The sequence below is a fragment of the Lindgomyces ingoldianus genome (assembly GCF_010093535.1).
Source record: "Lindgomyces ingoldianus strain ATCC 200398 unplaced genomic scaffold BDR25scaffold_56, whole genome shotgun sequence".
Classification (NCBI taxonomy): Eukaryota; Fungi; Ascomycota; class Dothideomycetes; order Pleosporales; family Lindgomycetaceae; genus Lindgomyces; species Lindgomyces ingoldianus.
Genome location: NW_022985217.1, coordinates 168,180 through 192,246, shown reverse-complemented (window position 1 = coordinate 192,246; position 24,067 = coordinate 168,180). Strand labels below are relative to the sequence as shown.

General features: G+C 51.5%; 6 protein-coding genes across 6 annotated transcripts; 4 read left to right on the top strand and 2 right to left on the bottom strand.

Moving 5' to 3' along the window:
• Window positions 1–382: 382 nt before the first annotated feature.
• BDR25DRAFT_245067 (uncharacterized protein) lies at window positions 383–4,121 on the bottom strand (the record flags this gene model as incomplete). Its single annotated transcript, XM_033685873.1, has 9 exons — window positions 383–823; window positions 896–1,125; window positions 1,276–1,582; window positions 1,631–1,792; window positions 1,952–3,015; window positions 3,068–3,455; window positions 3,506–3,554; window positions 3,604–3,724; window positions 3,779–4,121. The coding sequence occupies 9 exons, from the start codon at window positions 4,119–4,121 to the stop codon at window positions 383–385; spliced, it is 3,105 nt and encodes a 1,034-aa protein (XP_033540573.1).
• Window positions 4,122–4,943: 822 nt separating this feature from the next.
• BDR25DRAFT_362528 (uncharacterized protein) lies at window positions 4,944–5,733 on the top strand (the record flags this gene model as incomplete). The annotated part of the gene is made up of 6 exons (XM_033696589.1): window positions 4,944–5,076; window positions 5,108–5,139; window positions 5,187–5,295; window positions 5,325–5,559; window positions 5,598–5,619; window positions 5,671–5,733. The coding sequence occupies 6 exons, from the start codon at window positions 4,944–4,946 to the stop codon at window positions 5,731–5,733; spliced, it is 594 nt and encodes a 197-aa protein (XP_033540572.1).
• A 197-nt stretch (window positions 5,734–5,930) lies between these two features.
• BDR25DRAFT_297580 (glutathione synthetase large chain) lies at window positions 5,931–7,807 on the bottom strand. The gene is made up of 3 exons (XM_033689012.1): window positions 7,358–7,807; window positions 7,178–7,253; window positions 5,931–7,133 (listed from the first exon to the last, which is right to left on the bottom strand). Exons 1-3 carry the CDS (start codon window positions 7,657–7,659, stop codon window positions 5,967–5,969), a joined length of 1,545 nt encoding a protein of 514 aa, XP_033540571.1. The 5' UTR covers window positions 7,660–7,807; the 3' UTR covers window positions 5,931–5,966.
• A 221-nt stretch (window positions 7,808–8,028) lies between these two features.
• On the top strand, window positions 8,029–12,616 carry BDR25DRAFT_347059 (uncharacterized protein). Its single transcript, XM_033694223.1, has 2 exons — window positions 8,029–10,546; window positions 10,606–12,616. The coding sequence occupies exons 1-2, from the start codon at window positions 8,234–8,236 to the stop codon at window positions 12,490–12,492; spliced, it is 4,200 nt and encodes a 1,399-aa protein (XP_033540570.1). The 5' UTR covers window positions 8,029–8,233; the 3' UTR covers window positions 12,493–12,616.
• Window positions 12,617–13,412: 796 nt separating this feature from the next.
• On the top strand, window positions 13,413–15,569 carry BDR25DRAFT_337711 (5-aminolevulinate synthase-like protein). The gene is made up of 2 exons (XM_033693215.1): window positions 13,413–13,834; window positions 13,913–15,569. The coding sequence occupies exons 1-2, from the start codon at window positions 13,504–13,506 to the stop codon at window positions 15,436–15,438; spliced, it is 1,857 nt and encodes a 618-aa protein (XP_033540569.1). The 5' UTR covers window positions 13,413–13,503; the 3' UTR covers window positions 15,439–15,569.
• Window positions 15,570–15,792: 223 nt separating this feature from the next.
• Window positions 15,793–23,558, top strand: BDR25DRAFT_106691 (uncharacterized protein). The gene is made up of 3 exons (XM_033683510.1): window positions 15,793–22,160; window positions 22,212–22,282; window positions 22,340–23,558. Exons 1-3 carry the CDS (start codon window positions 16,024–16,026, stop codon window positions 23,428–23,430), a joined length of 7,299 nt encoding a protein of 2,432 aa, XP_033540568.1. The 5' UTR covers window positions 15,793–16,023; the 3' UTR covers window positions 23,431–23,558.
• The last annotated feature ends 509 nt before the right edge of the window (window positions 23,559–24,067 follow it).

Genomic DNA, 24,067 nt, shown 5'->3' with positions numbered 1-24,067 from the left:
AAGAATCACCAATTCTACAATGCACCAAAAGATCTGTGTGATATGACTCAATTACAATACTAGAAATTATGTTGCGTAGGCGGCTTATAGCAGCGCCATGTCTGCTACTATTCTATCTCGATATAAGGAATGCTTTTGTCCCAGACCGTACCTACCCATGGAGCATTGAAGATCCCCCTAAATGCTTTATCCCGACATGCATTCCATATCTCGTCGTCCCCCTTCCCTGTCTTCGTATAAAAGCAAGAATAACGCCGGGTCGGTGGTTCCATCAATCAATACCACCCTCCACGATGCAAATCCCACGTATTTGTTACATCCTAGAAGTACAGTTTCGGTGATACCTACCAGGAGTCACCGTTCAGATGGCCCCGTCACTGTGTTACGCCTGTCGATTCGCGTTTGCTTGCAGTCGCCGCATAGCTTCCCTGTGGGCGTCCATCATCTCTCCACTACGCATCATGTTGCCGACCATCGCATCACGGTATGTTTCTGCCACGGTCTGCTGTTGCTTCTCCATCTCTTTTTGTCTGATGTCATTAATCATCGCCGCTCGACGAGCCTCTTCACTAATGGCCACAGCCTGGATTGGTGCGGTGTCTTGTCGCATCGACTCTCTCCAGCTTGCTAACATAGCTTCACGTCGGCCTTGGTCTATTCCAGATTCCCGTTTCGGCTGATGCGAGTCAAACGCTTGGCTCTGGCCCCCCACAGCCCAACCACTTTGTCTCCGTGGCTGAGACGCCGAAGGGGGTTTCTGGCTCTGGATAAGCTGTTTCCGTTGCGCCAGGGTCATGTTCTCTTGATTCATTGCTCGCATTCGCTCCGCCAAAGATAGCTGCTCACTCTCTAACCTGACGGCATTTATCGACGATGTGTCTTGTCCTGCCAAGACCAAATTCGGGGCTGAGGCATAGGGAGCGAGTGGCTGAGATGTAATCCTGTTCTTGACTAGTGATTCACGTTGGCCCATCAGCGTATTACTCGGCATGGATGACACTATCGGGTTGGGGTTCGTTCCAGCCATTTCTTCGATGGGTGACTCGACTAGCGTCTGCGAGAGGAGGGGTGTGGAAGTATTCCGCAATGTCCTTAGCTTAGGTTGGGAAGTTGATCGAGGAATGCCTCCAGGAGCGAAGGCAGATGGAGGAACGGCGGGGCTTGTGAGTGTCACGGCAGAAGGTGTACGTGACAAAGATTGCGGTGTTTCAATCTGTGAATATCGCGACATATTCGAACTTGGCCGAATTAGGTTGCTATCACGATATGGATTACCTCCCGTGGACCCTCTCTTAGAGTTCGTGTAAGTGATAGGTTGTGGTTGAGGCTGAGGCTTGACCAATTCGGCGTTGACTGGGGCGGCGGCTTCTTTAAAGCCATGCTCGATTGCAACACCGGGTGATTCAGGCTCAGGGAGTTCGTCCAGGTCCGGTTTCTCAGCGGCGTCCAAGTGCTTTGCCCACTCATTAGTTCGATACGAGAGCGCAACCTTAGACAGTTTGTCGGGCAGAGCTCCTTTCTTCAAGCTGCCGACATGAGATTCGGTTTGAGAGCTTCCAGATGGAGACCCCGACTTCTTTGACTTTGTTACCTCACTCTGTACCCCATCTTCGTTAGTAATAGAGGCCACGGTACCGGAACGTCGGCGACGGCTACTCAGAGATTCCCGTTTCACCCGGTTTGCACCAGGCTGTGGATCAGTACTGACAGTCAATGACTGACGGCTGGCGATCCCTATCGGTGTGGCTACATCTCTTGCTTCAACCTGCTCTGCACTATGGCCAGCTTGCTCCTCAGACGATACCGCAGTCTCCTTCCGAGAATCAGTACTGTTCGATTTTGAATGCGATACGCCTGTGTTGTCAGCACCGTTCGCTTTAACATCAGTAGCCTCAGCTTTCTGATCTGATGCACTCTTTGTGTCTTCCCTTTGCTTGCCCGTCGTTTCCACCTCGACGGGTGATTGAATTTCATCTTGTGCGGAAACAGCGGGATGGCTCGTTTGTTCGACAAGTTTGGATTCTGATGGCCATTGGGACCCAGAATACTCTGATAAAGATACATCGTCATCGTCATCATCTAGCGTAGCCGCAACTGAAGAGGCCCGGTCATCCTCAATGTGTGGAATAATCAATGCTTCTCGAGATTCAGAATTATCTGAGTATCTGCCGGTTGATATCCGCTTTCGGGCCGAAGTTGTCGAAAATCGTTTGGAAAGCCTTACATTCTGTAAGGGTTCGGTTGTTGACTCTGGAAGAGCAGAGGTGGATGTATTGTCACTGTCTTGGCTCTGATCATCTTCTTCTTTTGGTGTTGTGAAGGGAAGGGGCACTACGACTGGAGGTGGTGGAACTGAAGATTGGAGCGAGCTTCTCGTTGAGGCGGTACGGGGAAGGCCAAGCCCTGCAGATTTAATCTCTACGGAACCGCGAGCGCTGTTCGGTGTGGCAGTCATGCCGGAATGCCGCTTCGAATCTCGTTTCTTGAGTGGGATCGGGTTTCCTTCAGCATCGATTTCTTGAATCTCGTCGTCTTGAAGTACAGTGACGGTTACAGATGAACCTACTGCAACCTGCTTGCTGGAAGGCCTCGAGACGCTAGTTTTGATGCCACTTGGTTGTGTCGACAAGTCAACCATCTCCACGCTGTCTGACCCCGAGTGGCGGTTCTCTCGAATGCTAGTGGACGTCTTTGGAAAGCTACTGTTAGAAGAATCCACGAGGGAGGCTTGCTGGAGGCTTTTATCCCCGTAAGTGGCCTCCCATTGAGCCCTTTCTCTGGTGAAGTCATCTTCAATTTTCCGGCCAAGCTCTTCCTCTTCTCGCTCCAAATTTTGGGTTTGTTCCAGTCTTGCAGCAGCGCTCTTCTCTCGGCGTTCCTTCACGAGTTTCCACAGCCTCAGCTGGGAGACGAGGCCAAATGCACATATGAGGATGACACAGGCAATTTCTACTCTTAGAGCTTTGGTGATCGGATATGTGTTGGTGTTGAGCGGGAAAGTATTTGAGTTTAAGCCTGCAATGATCAGCGAATCATGCCACAGAATTAGGTAGACAACACGACGTACCCCAAAGATAGAGCCAAAACTCTTTCCAACCTGCGCGGCTAAGGCAGTCGATACCAAGCACCGTGATTGTTGCCCCTGAGAATGATATTGAGAAAATCAGGCCGTAAGTACGTGTATAGTGACTGAAAGACAAGGAAAAGCCGGCGAAACTCATGGCGCCAATGAAAATAGCACGGCCGGTTGTTGAAGCAATCAAACCGCCTTCCTTGAGGGTCAGGAACCACATGCTAAGACAAAATCCACCTAGCATGCAGCCTAGACCATCAGTAATGTCTGAAAAGACGAGTGACAAGGCACCAAAGATTAAGCCTGAAAAGAATGCCGCAACGAAGAAGGCCCCTTGCACGGCGTCTGTCACTGGTGGGCTCATAAGATACACGATGAGTACCTGGCCCAATCAGTCTATCATACGTCAAGTTGAAACAGGGCCAAACGTACCGTGACAGAGAGACTGGTTAAATACGCTGAGGAGAAGAAGATGTATAGCCTAAGTGGTCTTAGCCTAACCATTAACAAACTTAGATTGGTGACTATACCATTTGTTCTTGATACCAATAACGGTATATACAAGTCCAGATATCAATAATATCGCCCCCGTTACTCCCATAGCGGGGGTGATCTTTGGCTGAATGGGAAGAGGGTTCATTGATTTTGCTGCTGTAGGCGTCTCGCCTTAGTGAGTTATCATCGTAAGGCTTGCGGGCGACTTACCACCAGCATTGGATGGCGAGGGTTCATTGGAAGCGGTTATCACGGGCGCTTGGATGACAGTGCTTGGAGGCAATGAATGTGAGGAACTGGCGGCGGCATTGCTCGAGGCCTGAGAAGCTTGCTCGGATGGGCGAGCGGTTTGAGATTCCTTCACCGACGAATTTATAGAGGACGTAGCGGCCGATAACGCTTGTGAGGACTCGGCCTTGGAGGGTGTAGGACTCGCAGACGGCTGGGAAGATGGGCTCCCATTTTGTCGCGCAACCACAGGATCTTGGATCGCTGCGGCATCGAGACAGAAGACGAGGGCAGAACAGAGGAGGAGATATCGAAGGGACCGCATTGTGAAAGGGCGGGGCTTTCAGCGTCGAGGGACGGCTGCCATAAGGTTCACCTCGACGTGGGCGGTTGCAAGAGTGAGGAGAGGGTCGGTATCTAGGAGGGAAGGCGCAATGAAGGTGGCACGATGACGATGGAGATGAGGCGCAAACAAAAGAACAGCAGGGGAATGGTAACGACAGACAATTAATGATTAGGAATTGGGGGGGGGGGGGGGAGGAGAGAGGCGACGAGAGCACAGCTAATTACTAGTAGTGATGCAAGAGAGATGCAGCATCTGCGCAAGAGGGGGCCACAGAGAATGGATGTGGAGAGCGAGCAAGGGTGCCAATCAGCGATAAAAGCAATCGACAAGTGCCCAAGCAGGATCGTCAATTGGTGCTGCAATCAGCAAGAACTGAGGAGCTTGGACTGCATGATTGCTGAGGTAGGGCAGGCCGGGGGCATGGCAGGCGTCAACCAGAGTCGCTCATCCGGAACTCCCCCCTTCCTGCGAAGAGTTTGGTTCGAAGCTTCTGGGAAATTGCGCTCAGCCACCAGCAGCCCACGACCTCAAACTGTCTCTATTCTGTGGACAGCGGCAGCCGAGAAAGCCGGCGAGGGAGCTCAGCCAGCAGGCAATGGGAACAAAGAAACACTGAGGGCCAATGGGCGCATTACAACGCAGAGACAGAAGGGAGAGGTTGATGAGCTGTCCAAAAACATGTTCCGGGGATGCAGCTAAGTCGGGAAGCGTCAGCTCCCTCCACGACGACACACTCACAGGCTGCTGAGAAATAGTTCGAGAGACTGGATATGAAAGGTGTGATCTCGGGGGCCTGCACGCATGAAGCTTGCGCCTGATGGGATGTTCATGAAGGTCGGAAGAGCGACGCGTCCAACAACGCGCTTTTTTCACGAAGCGAGATTAGACATGGGGCCAATCAACAACGGTGCGATGCGGGAGCCAGTGTCGACTTGTGGCGTCTCTATCACGCCAGTCCCTTTCAGGGGCCGGCATAGCCGTGCATAAACCGGCTGTCGTGGGGAAAAGCTTGGAGCCCTGCATTAACAGTGACGACGAAACCAGCAGATCCGCGGTTGCCCTGCTCGTGTCTCTGCAAATGTCATCTATTCGAATCTCATATTGCCACAAGAATTGATTATCTCTCGTTTCTCTCAACAGCAGGTGGAAGTTAGTCCTGGATGTGGAGCCCGCGGAAAATAGCAGCAACCGGCGTGAAGAAGATCGCTAAGCGAGCGCCTCATTCAAGCCGATCAAGCAGATCGACTGCGCTGGCTTCGCCAACACCTCGGATCCGTGAATGGCGGATGGCGGAATCTGGCCTCCTCTGCGCCCTCGGTCGGATGACTTTCGTGGGGGATAATCCTGGTTGCTACAAAAGCACTGAAGATGTGCATAGTCACCGACCTGCCTTGGTAGATCAAAGTTTGAGTACGATGTGTTGGCCTAGCAGCCGGGATGTCTGAGGGGCCGAAGGCATGTACTACCAAGCCTTGATGTGCACTCCTCCACAGCTTAGTACTACAACGTCTCGCACGTTCTTTTGCAGACGCTCATGCTTGTGGAACTTCTAATATATCTTCACAAACCAGAATTGCTTGTGCTGCGTTAACTCGAAATTTCGTTGCCGATTGATCATGGGGTATCAAGGCGTACCCAAAAAGCACGGAGAGATTGCTGGATCACTGGTTATGCATTGTCAATCGCATCGAAAATAGATGACTGTGCAGGTCTCTCTTTGCATCGTAGACGCAACTCTATCATACTCTTGATTTTCAACTGCTGCAGCTACCTGCATGGAGTGAACGCCCGGATTGTGCCTTGGCTGCATCGCAGATCTGTCCCTCAGGCATCAACCAAGCAGCAGCTATCGACTGCGCCGAACCCGGCTGCCACGCCGCCTTCCTCGCTTTGGTTGCCTTTCGTTCGCAGAAGGTACCCAGCCTCCCAATTCTGGAGTACCTCCCCCGCGTCTCCTCCAGAGCCATTTCTCCAGAGGCATACCCCGTACACTCCCAACTCTCCAATAACCCCGCCCCGTTGGACCTCACCATTGCGGAGGATGGCGTTCTTCAATACCGGTGGCTCGATCATTTCCATAAGAATATATGCCGGCCAGCTCTTCTCCGGGAGGCTTTCGAGGAATAAGGGAATAGCCTTCCGGTAGATGTTATTACCTCCACCTTCTCGTTGAGGCTTTAACACATATCGACTCGCCGATTCCGGGTCTGTTGCCAGCTTCCTCGCCTCAATTCCTGCCTGACTCTCATCCAGTGGGTATATTGGAGCAAATGTCGCGAGGACGCGAGAAGCTACGTTATCTTCTGGCAAGAATTGCTTCAAATGTGGTGAGTGCGGGGTTGCAAGAACTTGTTGGATTTTCTTGCACCCAGCAAGATGAGTCAATATGCTCGGACATTTAATTGCCCTACTCCGTTCCAGGTGGAACCGGGCTCTCCAATCCTCTGTGCGTGGGTAGTCGTCGGGCGAATATCCGGCGCGAAAGTAGACAGTTGTGACTTCGTATGCGGCCGAAGGTATGCTTGGTGGTACATACACTAAGGTTCTGTCGGCCTCTAGCCTGGTGTCTAGGAGAGTTCGATGAAATGGCAGCCGAAAGGAACGCACTCCACCTTCTGCGAGAAGAGCATATTCTAGATGTCGTTGATCGAATACATTTCTCTCCGGATCTTGAACTATGAAGAGCACACACATGGGGTGACTGGTCCGGGGTGACCCATAGGCGCTGTGTGCAGCAGCCAGTCCCTTGGCTAATGAAGAGCTAGAGTCACTTGGTGCCAAAGAGCTCTTTCGGAGAATGGTAGTAGCGGATACTGGATAGGCATCAATCGTGAGGAGATAGTTGTGCAGAATAGAGACCTGCGATGATAACCCTCCGAATGAAGAAGCTATCGTATTGAATTCGACTTGCTTAAGACCAATGGAAGGAGACGCAGTAGAAGGCTCAGAATGAACCATATAATCCGAACGGAATAGGCCAAGGGACAAGTCCTAGACCTGTAAGTTTAACATTAGCACCTGACGCATGCACTCACCTGTACATATCCTTCTCTTTTCACCTCAAGGTGTGTCTGCCAGAGCTTGCCCACAAAATCATCAATGCCGATCAGCCTAAAAGTGTTCGTCAGTACTCAACAAGTAAGAGGGTTAGCTCATTCAAGTATGTTTCAGGTGACCCGAAGAATCAGTAGGGATGAATGGTTGGAGACGCCTACTCTTCTACTATGGCTTGCAACCATTCCTCGTCCCGTGCAATTGCGGAGTAGAGTTCATTGTAAGCCTTTTGGATTGCAAGGGCTTCTTCAAAACAAGCGCGCGGGAAGAGACTTGGAAAAAGAGTTACTGGCGCCGTAGTAGCTAGAGCCCCGGAAGGATCCTGGGATGTGGGAACAAATGATGGGGCTGGCCGGACTGCTAGACCATGTGCGATAGACCAGTCTTTGAGGTTCGACAGCAGATACTGTTCCTGCGCTGAAGATAGCTCCGGAGGATAGTCCGGATACAACGGGGGCACCATGATTGGCGATGTGTCTGCTTCGAGAGAGATGAAGTCAGACAGACTCTTGAAATGATTGTTAAGCACTCTCCGAGGTTCGGCCCTCCGAATTTTCAAGCTTCAATGTAGATGCGCGACAGGCTTCTTAACAAGTTCAGATCTGATAAAGATCAGGATACCATACTCTCTTGATCACCTTCTTACAAAGGCAACTCTAACGAGTATCTAGATATGTTAAGTCCATCCTACGCAATTCCACGTTGACGAACCCCGCAGTGAAACGTGCTCACGCGTCTCCATGAATCGTGACCGCGACTGTGGGCACGGGCCTTCTGCTTCGCCACATCTACGCCCGCCCCACATGTTTGACCTCTTCTCTCACGACACCAACTCCAACTGCAGCTCCAGGCATGCAAATGGATAGGGATGGACTAAGGACGCAATCCATCTCAAAGGCATACTGTAGGCCTTTACGCTCTGCCCAGTTTCAAACCTGCAACGCTTCTTCAGCTTCACCGCTGCCTATTTAATCGAGTACCACCTCACCCGTATCCAAAACTGGCTTTGGATCTCAAATGTTGGCATACTTGGCGCTATGGCCTCTACAGACCCTTGGCTCTGGTCTGTTGATGACGTTGTGAATCAGGTCTGCCATTCCCAACGCCTCTTTGAAGCTGCCGGCTGGGGTCCTCCAAACTGTCCTGATCCCAAAGTATTCGAAGACGAACTTCGGGGCAATGAGATATCTGGCGCGGCTTTTTTAACAGGCATCGATGACGATTTCCTCAAGCGTGAACTCAATATTCACGCACTTGGTCGAAGGCGAGCCCTGCTTGCCGTCGTTGCGCACTTGAGGAATCTTTCACCTAAGTATGCACTACAAGCTGTCTTAACAGGCGATGGCATCACTCAAACCCACATTCCCATAAGAGAACAGCACAATTCTCAGCCCCATTTTAATTCACACGAGATTATGGTCGTGGATGGAAGTGGACGAAAACGTAGAAAGATCGAGCCATTTCACTTGGCCTCATTTACGCCCCCCACCGAGCCCATCCCCGCGGCCAAGAGTTCTAGCGAACATGAGGATGACGATCAGGATAGCTTTAACAATGATGTCGAAGAAAGCGATCGTTCTGGAGAAGAAGACGAATCCCTCGAGGACAGCGAAGCTGAAACGGACTACTCTTGGAGTGAAGATCTTGATGTATACGATTTCAATGACGCAGACTCCGAAGAAGAGGCTAGCGAAGACACCCACGCTGAGGAGGGGCAGCTCAGCAGGGCGCAAGTTAATGCAATTATGGATGAGCGCATTGCCTATTACCAGCAAGAATGGGAGCTTCGAGAGCTCCCTGAGGAACGGCGACAAGCATTTGGGCGCTGGAACCGTCCTGGCTCTCCAGGCTACAGAAGCTTTTATGCTCGATTAACTAAACGGGAAATCGAAAAGTTCCGAATCAGACTTCGCACCGTTCGCCGAGACATGCGTATGCTCAGTTGGAATGATGAGGATGCACTTCGACAGCTTTGTTCCAGTTTTGAAAATACAGTGTATCAGATGGAAAAAGAGAAATTCAATCTCCAAATATTTCTCCGTGACTCTCCCCCGCCCAAACAAAATATACCCCGGGCGCCCAAGCCGTCTCGAAGACAACCTCAGCCCATTGATGAAGAGGGTGAAGAGGTCACTGATGACGAGGACTCCGACATTGAAGAGAATTTCATGGATTTGCACGACTTTATCGTCAGCGACGAGGAGGATGGAAGTCTTAAGCAAGCTCCCAATTTCTGCCCGGCGTCAGAGCTAGACAGCGTAGTAGGCGATGATTCCAGTCCAGTACCACCAGAACCTTGCGAAGATGAGGGCAGAAAAAGACTTTCAACAGCGGGTGATAGAGTGGAAGTTGATAGCCCCGAAGAAATCGGCCAAATGCCATTTCACACTGTTGAGACCTTTATCGACCTCGGAGATTCCTCTGACACACAATCCAACTGTCTTTCAATGCCTGACTCAACATCTCAGAAATTTGCTCCAGATATCTTGCCTGCCACGACTTTGCTTACCTCAAATCCCGCCCTAGCATCCGCTGAGGAGATTGCCCAATGGGCATGGGGCGAAGTCCTGGAGGATGACCACGCCAACGAGAGGACCCTGCTGAAGCTTCTATATGAAATGGGCGAAGCTGGTCGCACCATGCTCCGCAACCGCATCTCCCAAATTAGCAGAGACAGTCTTATGCGGGAGATTAAGAGGTGCGTCACAATGTTTGCAGAGGGAGAGAACAAAATGGAAGGGATTCTGCGTGATGATCTTACTAAGATCATCAAGCTCACTAAATTATTTCTATCCTTCTACTTAAGGGGGAACTACTCCGAGCAAGATGTTGCAGATGACGACATGAGAGAACTCCAAGAAGTTCTCAAAGATGGTTTAGACTTTGATTTGGGGTGCTTTTTCGACCTCACTGAACAATTTCTGGGGACCATATTCCAACAAACACCGAATTCCGCCTCGAGTCAAGCTCAATCACGAGCCATTCCGCTAGCGCACACTGAGATAATTACCATCTCAAGCGATGACGCGGACGAACGGCCGAATCCAAAGAAGCGGAAGAAGAAGCCATCTCAATCTGCCAGGGAAGCAAAAAAGAGACAAAATATTGCACACCAACGGCAACAGGATCAAGCTAGTAGCCAGCATTTATTGCCACAAGATAACATTCATACGGTGTCATCAAATCCTAACGATATTATAAGCACTGGAACACATGGACAAACTATCTCTCTGTGTGCAGAATTTGCGCATAGCATCAAGTCTCACCAGACCGACGGAGTGCGTTTTATGTGGAGAGAACTCGTGTCCGCTGGAGAAGACGATTGTGGTTGCGTCCTGGCACACACTATGGTATGAATTTCCTGGGGACAAATTAACTTGACTGTGCTGACTATGTACCTCCTTGGCAGGGACTTGGAAAGACTTTCCAGACCATTGTGCTCCTTACTTCCATCGCTCTAGCTGCATCTACTCCCACCACCCGAGCTCAAGTTCCCAAACGATTAAGAGAGTCGAGAACGTTGATCCTAGCCCCAGCAATGATTGTCCCATATTGGGTGGAAGAGTTGAAGCGGTGGACACCAGACTATGCTAAGCGTCTGCTCGGCCCCGTGAGGAAAATAACGTCTAACATGTTGACAGACGGACGTGTAGCAGAAGTGGATAAATGGTCGAATGGTGGTGGTATCCTTGTCATTGGATACCACCTTTTTCGCAACCTCTTCAACGGCGAAGGCCTCGAGGATGAACTGACGCGCTCTAATGTTCATCGCCAACTCAAAGACAGTGCCCATATCGTCGTCGCCGACGAGGCGCAATTTATAAAGAATGAAGACGCTAAGATCACCACTGCAGTGAACCAGCTGCGGACTACAAGGAGAGTTGCATTGACAGGCACCCCACTCGCCAACCACATGGAGGAGTACTTTTTTCTTATTGACTGGGCCTCTCCTGGATATCTCGGGAAGCTGCAAGATTTTCGATATCAGTATAAAAACCCAATTGAGCAAGGGTTGTATGCTGAGAGCTACGATGGGGACTACCGACGAGCGCTCAAGCGGCTTAGGGTTTTAGAACAAACGCTTGAACCGAAAGTCCATCGACGAGACTTCAGGGTGCTACAAAAAGACCTGCCGCCGAAACTAGAGTTTCTTATAACGCTTCCACTCTCCGAGTTTCAAGAGAAGACTTACAAGGTATTCGTAGAGATGCAACTCAAAGGCACGGAAGGCAAAAAGATCAGCAATGCCACTCTTTGGGCGTGGCTCCCAGTATTGTCCCTCCTTTGTACGCATCCTATGATTTTCTGCGACCGGCTCTTTAACCGCCCCAACAAGTGGAAGAAGAATATGGAGGCTCTCAACGAAGGGGACGTGAGCAGTCCTTGGGACGTTGAACAGAACGGCAGTGTTGAACAGAATGGCAACCTTGAACAGAACAGCAATGTTAAAGAGAAGGCAGCTTCACTGGATGAACAAATGCTTAAACGGCAGCGAGAGATGTTCGATTCAGCATCAACCGAGGTCATTCTGTTGTCAGCCAAGATTGAAATTTTGGACCGAATTCTTGACCATTCACGATCAGCAAGAGATCGAGTTGTCATCTTCAGTCAGAGTCTTGACGTCCTTGATTTTCTGGAGGCCCGGTTCCTAATGCAGGGTAGGACTTTTATGAAGCTTACGGGGTCGACTGCTACATCTAAAAGGCTCGACGATGTTGATAGATTTAACTCCGGGGACTGTGAAGTATATCTCATCTCTACCAAAGCCGGCGGCGTAGGCTTGAACTTGACTGGGGCAAATAGAGTTGTGATTATGGACAGCAGGCATAATCCTCAAGATGAAGAACAAGCGGTTGGTCGTACCCACCGAATTGGCCAGCTCAAACCCGTTTTCGTGTATCGACTCACAGTTGGAGGCACATTCGAGGACAAACTCATCAACAATGGTCATTTTAAGCGCCAACTCGCTCTTGCTGTGGTCGATCAAGAGCGTCCACGCCGTCAAGCATTCAAGAGTATCGATTACCTGATGGAGCCTGAGCTAGTAGATCAAATGGACTTAGATCATCACCTCGGTTTAGACTGTGAGGTTCTCGACAAGCTCATACAATCCCCAGACACACGCAACTGGATTCGTGTCATTGAGAGGGTGAATCTGCAGGACCCAGATCTTGAGGCTCAATTAACAGAGGGGGAAAGGAGAGAAGTGGAAAGTGATGTTATTCGTGAGGAGAGAGCGCGCCGTCTGCGGAGTCAGACGAGGAAAATGCAGGCAGCTGCTGGTTTAGCTTTATAGTCTATTAATACCCTACGTGAATGAGGTGAAAATGGAAGTGTCGTACTTGAACTCTGGTCAATTTTGTGGTATGTCTGCGAAGGATTGGATTTTGACTTCGGTGTTTAGGAGTTTAAGTAACGCGGGGGTAAACAGCGAAGTTTTCAGAACGAGGCAATGTACATGCACTTTCACAATGCTACCTTTCGCTGCTCAGTTTTTATAGCTCTCAGACTTGCCGAAGAACAGGCTGCTAAGCATGCAGCTACAATCCAGAAGCTCTACGGTGTTGGGGAGTACAAGCACCCTTGCTTGCTATTCGTGTTCGGCTAGGGACGCTGTGAATACGAAAAAAATACCAAGGCCCAAAGTACCTGGCTACTTTCGTGTACACCGCTACGTCCGGCTTTGTGGTGATGAGATTCATGCTCTCCACACTCGGCACAGGGTGCTGCATATGTATCAGGAGAATGCATCTGATGGGTTGTCAGACCGAATTATTTCCTGTTGATCCGCAGCCAGAGCACAAGTTCAACTAAGCGCTGGTGAAAAATGGCAACAGCCGCAATTGCTGACGATTTTCGGCAGAGTGACCGGGGAAGACAAGACGGAAAGTGCCATTCACTTTGCTTTCAGTCTGTCCGCTTCTCTCAGGACTTTTAATATATTGTGAAAAGGAGTTATCGGGAGGCTTTGTCTTCTGCCGAAGCTGGAAGAATTAGCCAGCCACTTTGCGGATTGGCTTGCCGCTTGCTCGTCAAAAGTAATGCTTCTCGAAGTTTGACCTCAGCAATAATATATGGTCTTATTGTCTCGGCGCCGGAGAATTGGTGGAGAGACTGAGGTAGCCAATCATACGATGGACATTTGAAGCCGATTACCGGCCGCTTCGCTTCTCCGCATTTGCATATTAGAATGAATTCTGTCCCTCTGACTTAACCCCAGACTCTCCCTCGCACCCGCCACTCCTACGCTCACAGAACTGCTCAGACCTACCATTTGTACCCCCCGCCGAACACCCATTGGTCCAAGATGGAGGCGCTTCTTCGCCAGTCTAGGTCCATGTGCCCGTTCCTCTCGAAGACTTCCCCCGCCACGCTCCGTTCCCTCTCCACGACGGCTGCGGGTCATCATGTGTCCCCCGGGGCCGGCAGCATGTCGAATTTACAGGTCCTTGCCAGGCGCTGCCCCATCATGGGAAAGGCGCTCGCTGTCCAGAGCGCCCGTACTGGCAACAGCGCTCTCGCCGGAGCTTTCGGAGGCGCGCGTGCTTACCATAGTCGTGTCTCTCGAGCCAAGTTGCATACTTCTACGCCAAAGGAAGCGCAGGCTATGGACATTGAGAACCTGCGCGCCAAACAAGGTTAGACGCTCCAACCCTATTGCGTGATATTGCCTGTGCGCCACTCAAAAAGTAAAATGTGCTAACTCGTCGGCGCAGCAGTTCCTTTTCCTCGCCCTACCAAGCAGCCATCAACTGCTCAACACACTCCTGTCGGGGCCCCGCCGACGCCGAAGCCCGCTAAATTCGACTACGATGGCTTCTACCAGAACGAGCTGGACAAGAAGCACAAGGACAAGTCGTACCGCTACTTCAACAATATCAATCGTCTTGCTAAAGAGTTCCCTCGCGCTCATATGGCTTCGAAAGAAGACAAGGTGACTGTCTGGTGCTCCAATGATTACCTGGGCATGGGCCGCAACCCGCAGGTTTTGAAGACAATGCACGAAACTCTGGACACCTACGGAGCTGGTGCCGGAGGTACTAGAAACATATCCGGTCATAACCAGCATGCTATGGCACTCGAGGGCACTATCGCGAAGCTCCATGCACAAGAGGCTGCTTTGGTGTTTTCCTCATGCTACGTGGCTAATGATGCGACTCTTGCAACCCTCGGTAGCAAGCTTCCCAACTGCGTCATCTTGTCCGACAGCTTGAACCATGCCTCGATGATCCAAGGCATTCGTCATTCGGGTGCGAAGAAGATGGTGTTCAAGCACAATGACGTGGCGGACCTGGAAGCGAAGTTGGCCTCAATTCCACCTGAGTATCCTAAGATCATTGCTTTCGAGAGTGTCTACAGTATGTGTGGCTCCATTGGGCCAATTGCAGAAATCTGTGACCTAGCGGAGAAGTACGGAGCCATCACCTTTCTCGATGAAGTCCATGCCGTTGGCATGTATGGACCACACGGTGCGGGCGTTGCCGAACACCTCGATTATGAAGCACATTTAGCTGGCAAGCCCCGAGGAACCATTATGGACCGTGTTGACATTATCACGGGTACACTTGGAAAGGCGTATGGCTGTGTTGGTGGTTATATCGCTGGTTCTGCTAAGCTGGTTGATGCAATTAGGTCACTCGCCCCGGGATTTATTTTCACAACTTCACTCCCTCCCGCAACCATGGCAGGCGCAAAGACGGCCATTGAGTACCAGAAGAATTATCAAGGTGACAGGCGCCTTCAGCAATTGCACACTCGTGCCGTCAAGGAAGCACTGAATGCGAGGGACATCCCCGTTATTCCGAACCCTAGCCATATTGTCCCCGTACTAGTTGGAAACGCAGAGGTAGCGAAGAAGGCTAGTGATCTCCTTCTGGAGCAATGGGGCATCTATGTTCAGGCTATCAACTATCCCACCGTCCCTGTCGGCCAAGAACGCCTTCGCATTACTCCTACCCCAGGCCATGTCCGTGAATACCGAGATCACTTGATCGAGGCCTTTGACAGTGTCTGGGAGCAGTTGGACATCAAACGTACTAGTGAGTGGGCGGCTGAAGGAGGCTTTATCGGAGTAGGCGAGGCTGGGAAGGAAGAGGCACCTCCTCTTTGGACCGACAAGCAATTGGAGGTCGACATTATCATCAATGAGATGAAAGCAGGCCAGGATGCCATAGGCGTCCTTGAATCGATCCTCGAGAAGGAGCACCAGGCTACCGCGCAAGCCATCAGCGCCGCTGCTTAATGCAATTTGGCTGGATTGGATACGGTGAATGGTCTGTTCACTCTTTTTTCAATGATTTGAGACCTTTGCCATCACAGACTCAATGTGAGTGATAGTTTTGAAATATAACAGACTCGATCTTTCGACATGCGAAGAACTTTAACGAGGAGGCGATGGGTGTGTTCCCTTGTGATTGTTCTTAAGCAAATTATTCCATAATCTCTATATTTGCGTGAAAACAGCATATGCGATTTGGCTCCTTAGAGCCGCGCCTTTCACTGTCACTAGGTCACCCGGAGATGCACGGGCCCATATCTTGGCACTGCGCCGCGCTCCAATCCATCATCACTTCACGCAAGGCTCCTCTCGACAACACCGTCTTTGACCATCGTCAACTCGACCCTGCATCCACTCTTCCCCCCTCTACTGCCATTACATACTGGCAATTTCCTCCTCAGCGCGCCCCGCACACCCTGCATCCCGTGCGCGCTTCCGAAATCTGCGTCAAACCTGCCGAGCCTTGTGTCGCGATCTCTGTGCATGCTCCTCGCGGAATCCATCCAGTGTCTCGCCGCCTTGGGCTCTCGCGTGTAGGAGAGCGCCAACATGGCTCCTGGCGCGAAGCGGAAGAGGGGCGATCGTACTTATTCTCAAGAGAGCAACGACAGCGGCAGCCGGCCGTCACCGCATCGACCCCAAAACCTTGGGATTGCCCATGCACACCAGCAGAACAGCAATGGCAGAGGCGGCAGGCGCAGCAGCAGAACTGGCCGTGGAGGGTCTAGCACTCCTCATAGTCCGACCGTTGCGCAAGCTTCTCCTTCCGCCATGTCACCTCCGGCCATGGTTCCCCCTTCTACGAAGTCGCATCCCGCGCACCCTACCTCCGCCCAAGCTTTACCGTCGAACGACAGCTCCTCAGATCTGCCAGATTCCCCCTCGGCACCCAAGTTCAACCTTTATCTCACACCAGAACGAGTCTCATCATGGAGTGGAGCAGGACGGAAAGCCGTCGTGGAAGATGGTGTGGCTGCCCAGGCTCAGGGCGACATGCTCACGCTGTCGCTTCTCTTTGAAGAGCTTGTACAAGCATGTGTAGATCAAACTCTTGCTGCGGATGCCCTTGGGTCGACAGTACGAGAAATCCTTGCATCTCCCGCCTCTGATGCTCTAGATCCTGCCTCGATCTTCCTTGACACTGCAAGTACTCTCATGGAGGCCGGCACTGCCCTCACTTCGCTCAAGCCCATGCTCGAAGCTTCTGGTGTCGATCCTATGAGGATGCGCGGAGAGCTCGACACAAATCTCCTTACAGCTTTAAACCTGGTGCGCCCAACCTTCTCGAGGGTAGCCATCCGCAAAGCCACCCATGCCCTCTATCGACAGTCGAATTACAATCTTCTTCGAGAGGAGACTGAAGGCTACTCCAAGTTGATCACCGAGTATTTCACCACGGTTCACAACGAGCCTCCTAAAGTCGAGGTTGTCATAGATACTTTCCAGAGGGTGAAAGCTCTTATCGGAGCCTTTGACCTCGACGTTGGGCGGGTTCTCGACGTGACTCTTGACGTCTTTGCAAACCTGCTCGTCAAACACACTCGGTTCTTCGTCAAGCTCCTTCGACTGAGCTCCTGGTGGCCTGATCAGAAGGTGCCGCATGGTATTGAGTGGGAAGAGCCGGGGGTCTCTGCCTTGCCAAGGTGGGCACTGCCGACTTTTGCAAATTGGTACTACACCGAGGATGAGAAGGAGGAGCAACTGCGACTGCGTGAAATCCGCGATCGCAAATTCTGGAGCCGCATCGTGACATCGGACATGACCTTCCGGTCGACAAAATCTGGCCTCGACGCATATTTCGAGCTCGGTGCCCGTCGGATCATCGGAAGCCCATCATTCAAGGCCGACACAGGAACCTCGACTGGAGCCCCAAAGGAAATGCCGGACTTTGAAAAGGTCCAAAAGTGGTCTCAAGAATGGATGGCTAATACGAAGACCCTTCCTCCCTCAGGAAACCGCATTGCTGCACAGCTTCTCGGCTTCAAGCTCCGATTTTACGCCTCCGACGCTCGCGATGTCCACGACACCCTTCCTGACAACCTCATATACCTTGCGGCCTTGTTGATCAAAATTGGCTTCATCTCTCTTGTGGATCTGTATCCTCACCTATACCCCCTGGATGAAGATATGCCAGCGCTCAAAGACAAATTAGAAGAGGCGAAGAAGGAGCAAATCAAAAAGCTTAAGGGGCAATCTGGGAACGCTTTAACAATGGCCGCTCCCTTGTCGGATGACACCCTTCCTGTGCCGGTTCTAGTAACAAGATTACGAGAATCAGAGAGTAAACCATCGTCTAAACCGGATTCCGAGCGAGCCACTCCAGCTCGAGCGGAGGAAGAAGTTGCAGAAAATTTACCAGAACCAGTAGATCAGAAGACTGCACTCTTACGAAGTTTGCTTTGTATTGGAGCAATCCCGGAAGCACTCTACATTCTCGGGAAATTCCCTTGGCTGCTCGATGTCTACCCAGACCTACACGATTACGTCTTCCGCCTGTTACACCATTCTTTGACCAAAGTCTACAGTTGGTCGCGGCCTTTCCCTTCGCATGTCACAACGCCTAAGCAAACGCCTATCAATGGCGCAGGGCCTCATGGCCCGCCCCGTACAAGTGACTATCCACCACGCCGGACACTACGCTGGGCTAAATTGGAGGAGAAAGACGCTGGCGATGGGATTGACTACCGGTTTTATTGGGAAGATTGGCTAGACAACGTACCCATCTGTCAGACTGTTGACGACGTGTTCAAGCTCTGCGACTCTTTGCTAGGCCTTGTTGGTCCTGAAATGGGCAAAGACCCCATGCTTCTGACCAAATTGGCACGAATCGGAAAGAAGAGCCTCATGGAAGATAATTCCACCAAAAATTTGGGTCGTTGGACACTCCTCTGCTCTACCCTGCTTGGGCCAGCCTTGACGTTCTCTGGAACAAATCCTGGGGCTGTGAATGAGGTATGGGAGCTTTTCAAATACTTCGACACAAAGACGAGGTTTATTATTTACAAAAACTGGTTCACCAGCCGCTCCGTCTGGAAGGAGGGTTCGTCTACTCAAGTGAAATTCCTCGAGGTCGACGCTGAAACCAAAATTCTCATGAACCGCATCAGTAAGGAGAATGTGAAAACAATGGGGAAAGTGCTGGCCAAAGTTGCCCACGCTTGTCCTGGAATAGTTTTCGATAAGGCAGCTGAACGCTTCGAAAACTACGGCAATTTTGTTGACGTTCTTGTCGAGTGCTGCCGCTTTCTCACCTACCTGGGTTATGATTGTCTGACGTGGTCCCTCACTAACTCCCTCAGTAAAGGCGGTCGACAGGCTGTTCAGGCAGATGGTATGTTGACTAGCCCGTGGCTCAAGAATGCTGCAGAGTTTATTGGCAAGGTATGCCGGCGATATAGCAACATGGACCCTGTACCGGTGCTTCAGTACTTCCTGGATCAGCTCTGTCGTACAAATCCCTCCATGCTGGCAGTACTCGAGCAAATCATCACGTCTATGGGCGGCATTGGGTCATATGTTACGCTTACCGAAACCCAAGTCCTCGGAATATCTGCTGGACCTCGTCTGCGTGCCTTCACCTTGGAGCACTACCTTGGGGATCAGCAGCATCTATCTAGGCCTTCAGCAAGGCGTTTGATGCGATCTTTAAAGAGCTCAGGACTGTGCAAGAATATTCTTATTGCGCTTGCTATAGAAGTCCGCAAATACCTCGCACGAAATGAGATCGATGACATGCCCCTGAAGGTCCTCGGCATCACCCTCGACAATCTTTATTCGGGGTTCGCCCAATTCCTGGATTTGCTTCGAAGCAACCTCCACGTCAATGACTTCGACGCAGTAATTCCTGGGGTGGTAGAGTTGATGGAAGACTACCGCGTAGACCCCCCTTTAGCTTTCGCAATTTGTCGCGAGAGCATATCCATGCGTGTGAATGCTGCCAGAGCAGAGGGAAGATCTAGCCCTATGAAATTGAGACCTGAGCCCAAGAACCCCCAAGCTAATGGCGACGTCATTATGGGAGGGACAGAGGGAGAGTCGGCGGTTAAAGTCGACGCCGCTGCCGCTGAGTCAATTAAGATTGAGGTTTTGGAATCCCAGGATGTAGAGATGAAAGATTCCCTAAAGGTAGACGATTCATCTACCCCGAAGGAGAGCAGCATGCTATCAGCCAATCCAACTCCATGGCGCTCAAATTCTGTCATTGAAGCTTTAGCCGACCAACTCAAGACTACCATGCCAAAGCAATTTGGGAATCATGTGTGCCTTTCTTTTTATATCACATTCTGGCAACTATCACTGGGCGATCTTGTCAATTCCGTCAAAGAATACAATGCGGCACAGAACTATTTCGCGGAGAAGGCGAAATCAATCGATACCCGCCGCGACGTCAGCGTTCAAGCCACACGAAAACGCGATTCCGAGAGGCAAGCCATGACCGACTTGCTACGGGAGGCCACAGATGGAATGACTGCAGTGAAGCGTACTGCAAAGCAGCTACAAGAGGAAATGCATCAATGGTTTGATCGTATTCCAATGGTAGATGCTCGCACAGACGTTCTTTACGACACAATACTTCAAGACTGTTTCCTGCCCCGTATTCAGTTATCGTCGCACGATGCCCAATTTGCCGCCGCCATGCTAAGGTTCATGCATAGCAGTGGTGTGCCGGGTTTCCGGACCATGAAGTTACTTGATCAGCTCTTCAGGTTCAGATTCCTGTCTAACCTTTTCTACATGTGTACCTCACGAGAGTCTCAGAACATAGGTCGATTCTTAAACGACATCCTCAAAGAACTCAAAACCTGGCACACTAGCCAAGACAATTATACCAAATTTGCAACAGGACAGAAGCGCCTCCCTGGCTTCGGCAGAACGTTCAATGCAGACCGCACGCCTATTACCTTCTTAGATTATGAAGACTTTAGGCGAGTCTTGTTCAAGTGGCACACAAACCTATTTCGGGCACTTGAGTCTTGCTTGAAGAACGAAGAATACATGCATATTCGCAATGCCATCAACGTCTTAAAAGCTGTTGCTCCCAACTTCCCGGTCATTGATTCCCAGGGCAAAAGCCTCCACCAGCAGGTGCAGATTATGTCTCAAACTGAATCAAGGGAGGATCTCAAGCTCGCGGCAATGTCCTTGTTGGGCGATTTCAAAAAGGGTGAAAAGCTTTGGGTTCCTTCGCAGACATTCCACCATGTTCGGGTAGGCCCCAATGCCCCCAACGCTGGAGGTCGTGTTACTTCAGAACAACCAACAACACCACAGCCAGTCGAGAAGACCACTCCGAAAGCTCTCAATACCACCGCGCCTAAGTTCACCCCAAAGCAGGTAACTCTAAATGGTGTCTCAAATTCAGACGCGAAGCCCTCCAACGAACACGAGGACGGGGAAGTCGAGGACGAGAAAACAAAGACTGCCACTGCAGCAGCGAACACTGAACCGCGCTTGAAAGGTCCCGAGCCCCGCAAGTCAACACCAAATCCAGTTGAACAACCGCCTACAACCCCCTCACACCAAAAAGAGGCAGAGCAGCTCAAACTCCGGAATGCTCGGCCAGACACCCATTCATCCAAAGCATCGACTTCTCAGGGTCCACCACTTGCACCTATGCTAGGCCGCCCAGACAGCAGAGGTACCATTCCTCATCAGCCCACATCTGTTACGTTGAGTAGAGTTCCCCACGCGCTCCCAAGTAGACCGGATGCCCTGCCTCCTAGGGCTCGCCCAATCGATCGGCCTGGTCCTGAACCTCCCACTCAGAGTAGGAACGATCCTCGCAATAAGGCTAATGCCGAATTTGGCAGGCTCGACAGGCCTACAGATAACTTGCGTGAGTCTTTTCCAGACCGACGTGAGCCTTCTCCACCAGGACGCCGTCTCCCACCACGTGCCAGAACTCCAGATAGAGCGCCGAACTCGATGGATCGTCGCGATCCTGGCTGGGGTAGAGACCCCAGAGAATACCATGACGATCGCTCTATGCGGCCACCTCCTCGAGATGGTCGTGGTCCACCGCTAGGTCGGGGCCCGAGTTGGCCAGACAACTCTAGGGATTTGCGAGATCCGAGGGATCCGAGGGAGCTGAGAGATGCGAGAGATGCACGCGATCGAGTTGATCCTCGCGGTCCTCTGCCTCCGCCAGATAACAGTCGTACCCGGGTTCATTCTAGCACTGGAAGCACAGATGATACAAACACCTATCGGCGAGATTTCACTCCAAAGAATCCTCAGGGCGGAGATCGTGCCGGCCAGCTTCCTCTCCGTCCTCCTATTGACCGATCAACAACAAATGTCCCAGTGCCTGCATCAGATAGAGCACAATCCGCCGGTGATAGGCCACTTATAAACCCTGATCGCGCTGCTTTCATTGAAGGGGATCGAGGACGGAATGATCCATTTAGATCCGAACGGGATAGCCGCCGTGAACGAGGCTCACGTCCCCAGTCCCCACGCCGAGCAGACGATCGCAATACTACGTCCTACCATAACCGGAACGAAGTTGGTCGAGATAATCGTGATGATCGCAACAACGAGCGTGGCCAGCATGGCCGCGATCACCGGGAGGAGCCAACCGGACATGCTCCCACTGGGCCACGTGGAGGCCGCAATGAGTTCACAGAATCTCCAATGTCTACTCGAGTGACTCGAGAAATGTTCCAGCCTTCCCACAGTTCGAGAGTGTAAGCCATAGAACTCATGTTTTCCAATTCGCTTTACTGACATTGATGAAGATCCCAATCCCAAGACCCCAATTATGGACGTCTCAAGCCGACTGTCGACCCAATTCCATCCGGGCCTCGAAGTAAGGATTTCTCATTCCCCTCTCCCAGGTTTCAAGGCTCTAATTATGCTAATCTAGACTTAATGACGGATCGCCGCGATCAAATTCGAAGGGAGTCTGCTTCTCATGAACAAACTCTATCAACTCCTCCTCCTCCTCTCCCACCTCCAACTGGCCCGGCTCAACAGGACACTTCAGGTGTTCATCCCAGTCGTTTAAACCAGATCCATGGCCCCCCGCTTCAAACCGACATGCCTCGGGCTCCATCTGGTCCCCGTAATGCAGCGAGGACACCCCACGGCCCTAGCGCTTCACCATCAACCCGTGCTGCGCCCACAGGTCCCGCGTCTACGGAACGCAACGGGAGGACTCAAGATAAGAGTTCCACGCGGGCGCTAAGCAGTTCCTTCAATCAGGGAGCCCCAACCGCTCCTGGGAGTCTCAACGATCGCAACGCTATCGATCGTGGAACCTCGATTCGTGGCCGTGGTAGTCGTGCCAGTGGTCCAATTGACGCCCTGAACATGCCTAGTCCAGCCGGCTCACATTCCCATCCTAGCACTCCCAACACTACTCGTCCTGAAGGACCTCTTTCGAGATCCGACCGACCTGAGCATGCCTCGAATCGGCCTGACAATCATGCCCACGATGATGGTAGAGTGGAGTCACGCAGTAGCAGAGACGGTAGGCGTGGCGACCGTTCTGGACGGCGCCGGAGTAGATCCCCAGATCGAGGTGATCGTCGGCCAGATGAGCGGAGTGCTCGGAACGATGAGCTTGAGAAGGTCACTGATCGAGAGCGTGGGTCAGGGAGGGAAAAGCGTGGTGGGGACGGCGCGCGACGTGATGGGGAACGTTCAGCGCGCGATGGAAAGGAGAGGCGCGACCGTGGTGGGCGAGAGGAGGGGATGGGGTCCGGCAGGGGTGAAGACACGAATTCCAGGCGAGGTCCCAACCCAGCTCTAGCCGGACCTCCTCAATGGACAGGCGATGGTAGAGGCGAGATTCGGAGTGGCGAACCTCGGGTACGCACCGGCGGAGACAGGAGGGAGGATCGCGACAGGCGAGGCGGCAGGGATGATGGCCGAGATGGACGGAAACGAGCACGAGGCGGCGATGACGCGGCAGTACACAGCGACAACAAGCGACCGAGGCGATCGGTGAACTAAGAGGCGGAAGTACGATAAAGACTTCATAGGGCTGTACCACTTTTCCTACATTCAACGGATCTGTAATCATGAAGAGCGTTCGGTCAATGGCAATGGCGCATACGGCATTTGAGAAGAGAAGGGTCAGTCAAACTGAACGGATGCACTACCCGATTCGATTACACCTACACTACACTACCACCCTTCTATCCTGTATTCCATCTCCAAAATCTCCCTCGAAGTGTGTGTCTCTTTTTTGGTACGGTACGGCATTGCATGCATGGCGTAGAACAGGACATAGGCCCGACTTTCTCTCTGGACACCTCCCAGCTACAGTCACAGTTTTGCAACAATAATCACTTCTCTACTTGTCTTTTTTCCTGTCCACCTCTACCAAAAGTCGACTTTTCTGGTCTGAAAACCAGAGCTTTTTTGGGTGGTCATGCAGCAAAGCAACTGCTGTACAGAATTAGCACCTCGACACAGATCCACATCACATCACATCCCGGCGTTTTATGGAAATTTGTGCATTTGAGGTGGATGGGAGTCTGATAATGCATTTCATGGTTGATGAATGATAGCATGGATTGCATGGAGTTTTCCAGAAAAGGATAACATATGATACGATATGATACTAAGATACCCCACCTTCAGCGCT

Coding starts and splice junctions, on each gene's coding strand:
- BDR25DRAFT_297580 (XM_033689012.1), bottom strand. CDS start 7,659: ATGGTGCCCCCGTTGTATCCGGACTATCCTCCGGAGCTATCTTCAGCG. Junction 7,254..7,357: donor TTGCAAGCCATAGTAGAAGA/GTAGGCGTCTCC, acceptor GAACACTTTTAG/GCTGATCGGCATTGATGATT. Junction 7,134..7,177: donor AAAGAGAAGGATATGTACAG/GTGAGTGCATGC, acceptor TTACAGGTCTAG/GACTTGTCCCTTGGCCTATT.
- BDR25DRAFT_347059 (XM_033694223.1), top strand. CDS start 8,234: ATGGCCTCTACAGACCCTTGGCTCTGGTCTGTTGATGACGTTGTGAAT. Junction 10,547..10,605: donor GCGTCCTGGCACACACTATG/GTATGAATTTCC, acceptor CCTCCTTGGCAG/GGACTTGGAAAGACTTTCCA.
- BDR25DRAFT_337711 (XM_033693215.1), top strand. CDS start 13,504: ATGGAGGCGCTTCTTCGCCAGTCTAGGTCCATGTGCCCGTTCCTCTCG. Junction 13,835..13,912: donor GAACCTGCGCGCCAAACAAG/GTTAGACGCTCC, acceptor TCGTCGGCGCAG/CAGTTCCTTTTCCTCGCCCT.
- BDR25DRAFT_106691 (XM_033683510.1), top strand. CDS start 16,024: ATGGCTCCTGGCGCGAAGCGGAAGAGGGGCGATCGTACTTATTCTCAA. Junction 22,161..22,211: donor CCTTCCCACAGTTCGAGAGT/GTAAGCCATAGA, acceptor ACATTGATGAAG/ATCCCAATCCCAAGACCCCA. Junction 22,283..22,339: donor AATTCCATCCGGGCCTCGAA/GTAAGGATTTCT, acceptor ATGCTAATCTAG/ACTTAATGACGGATCGCCGC.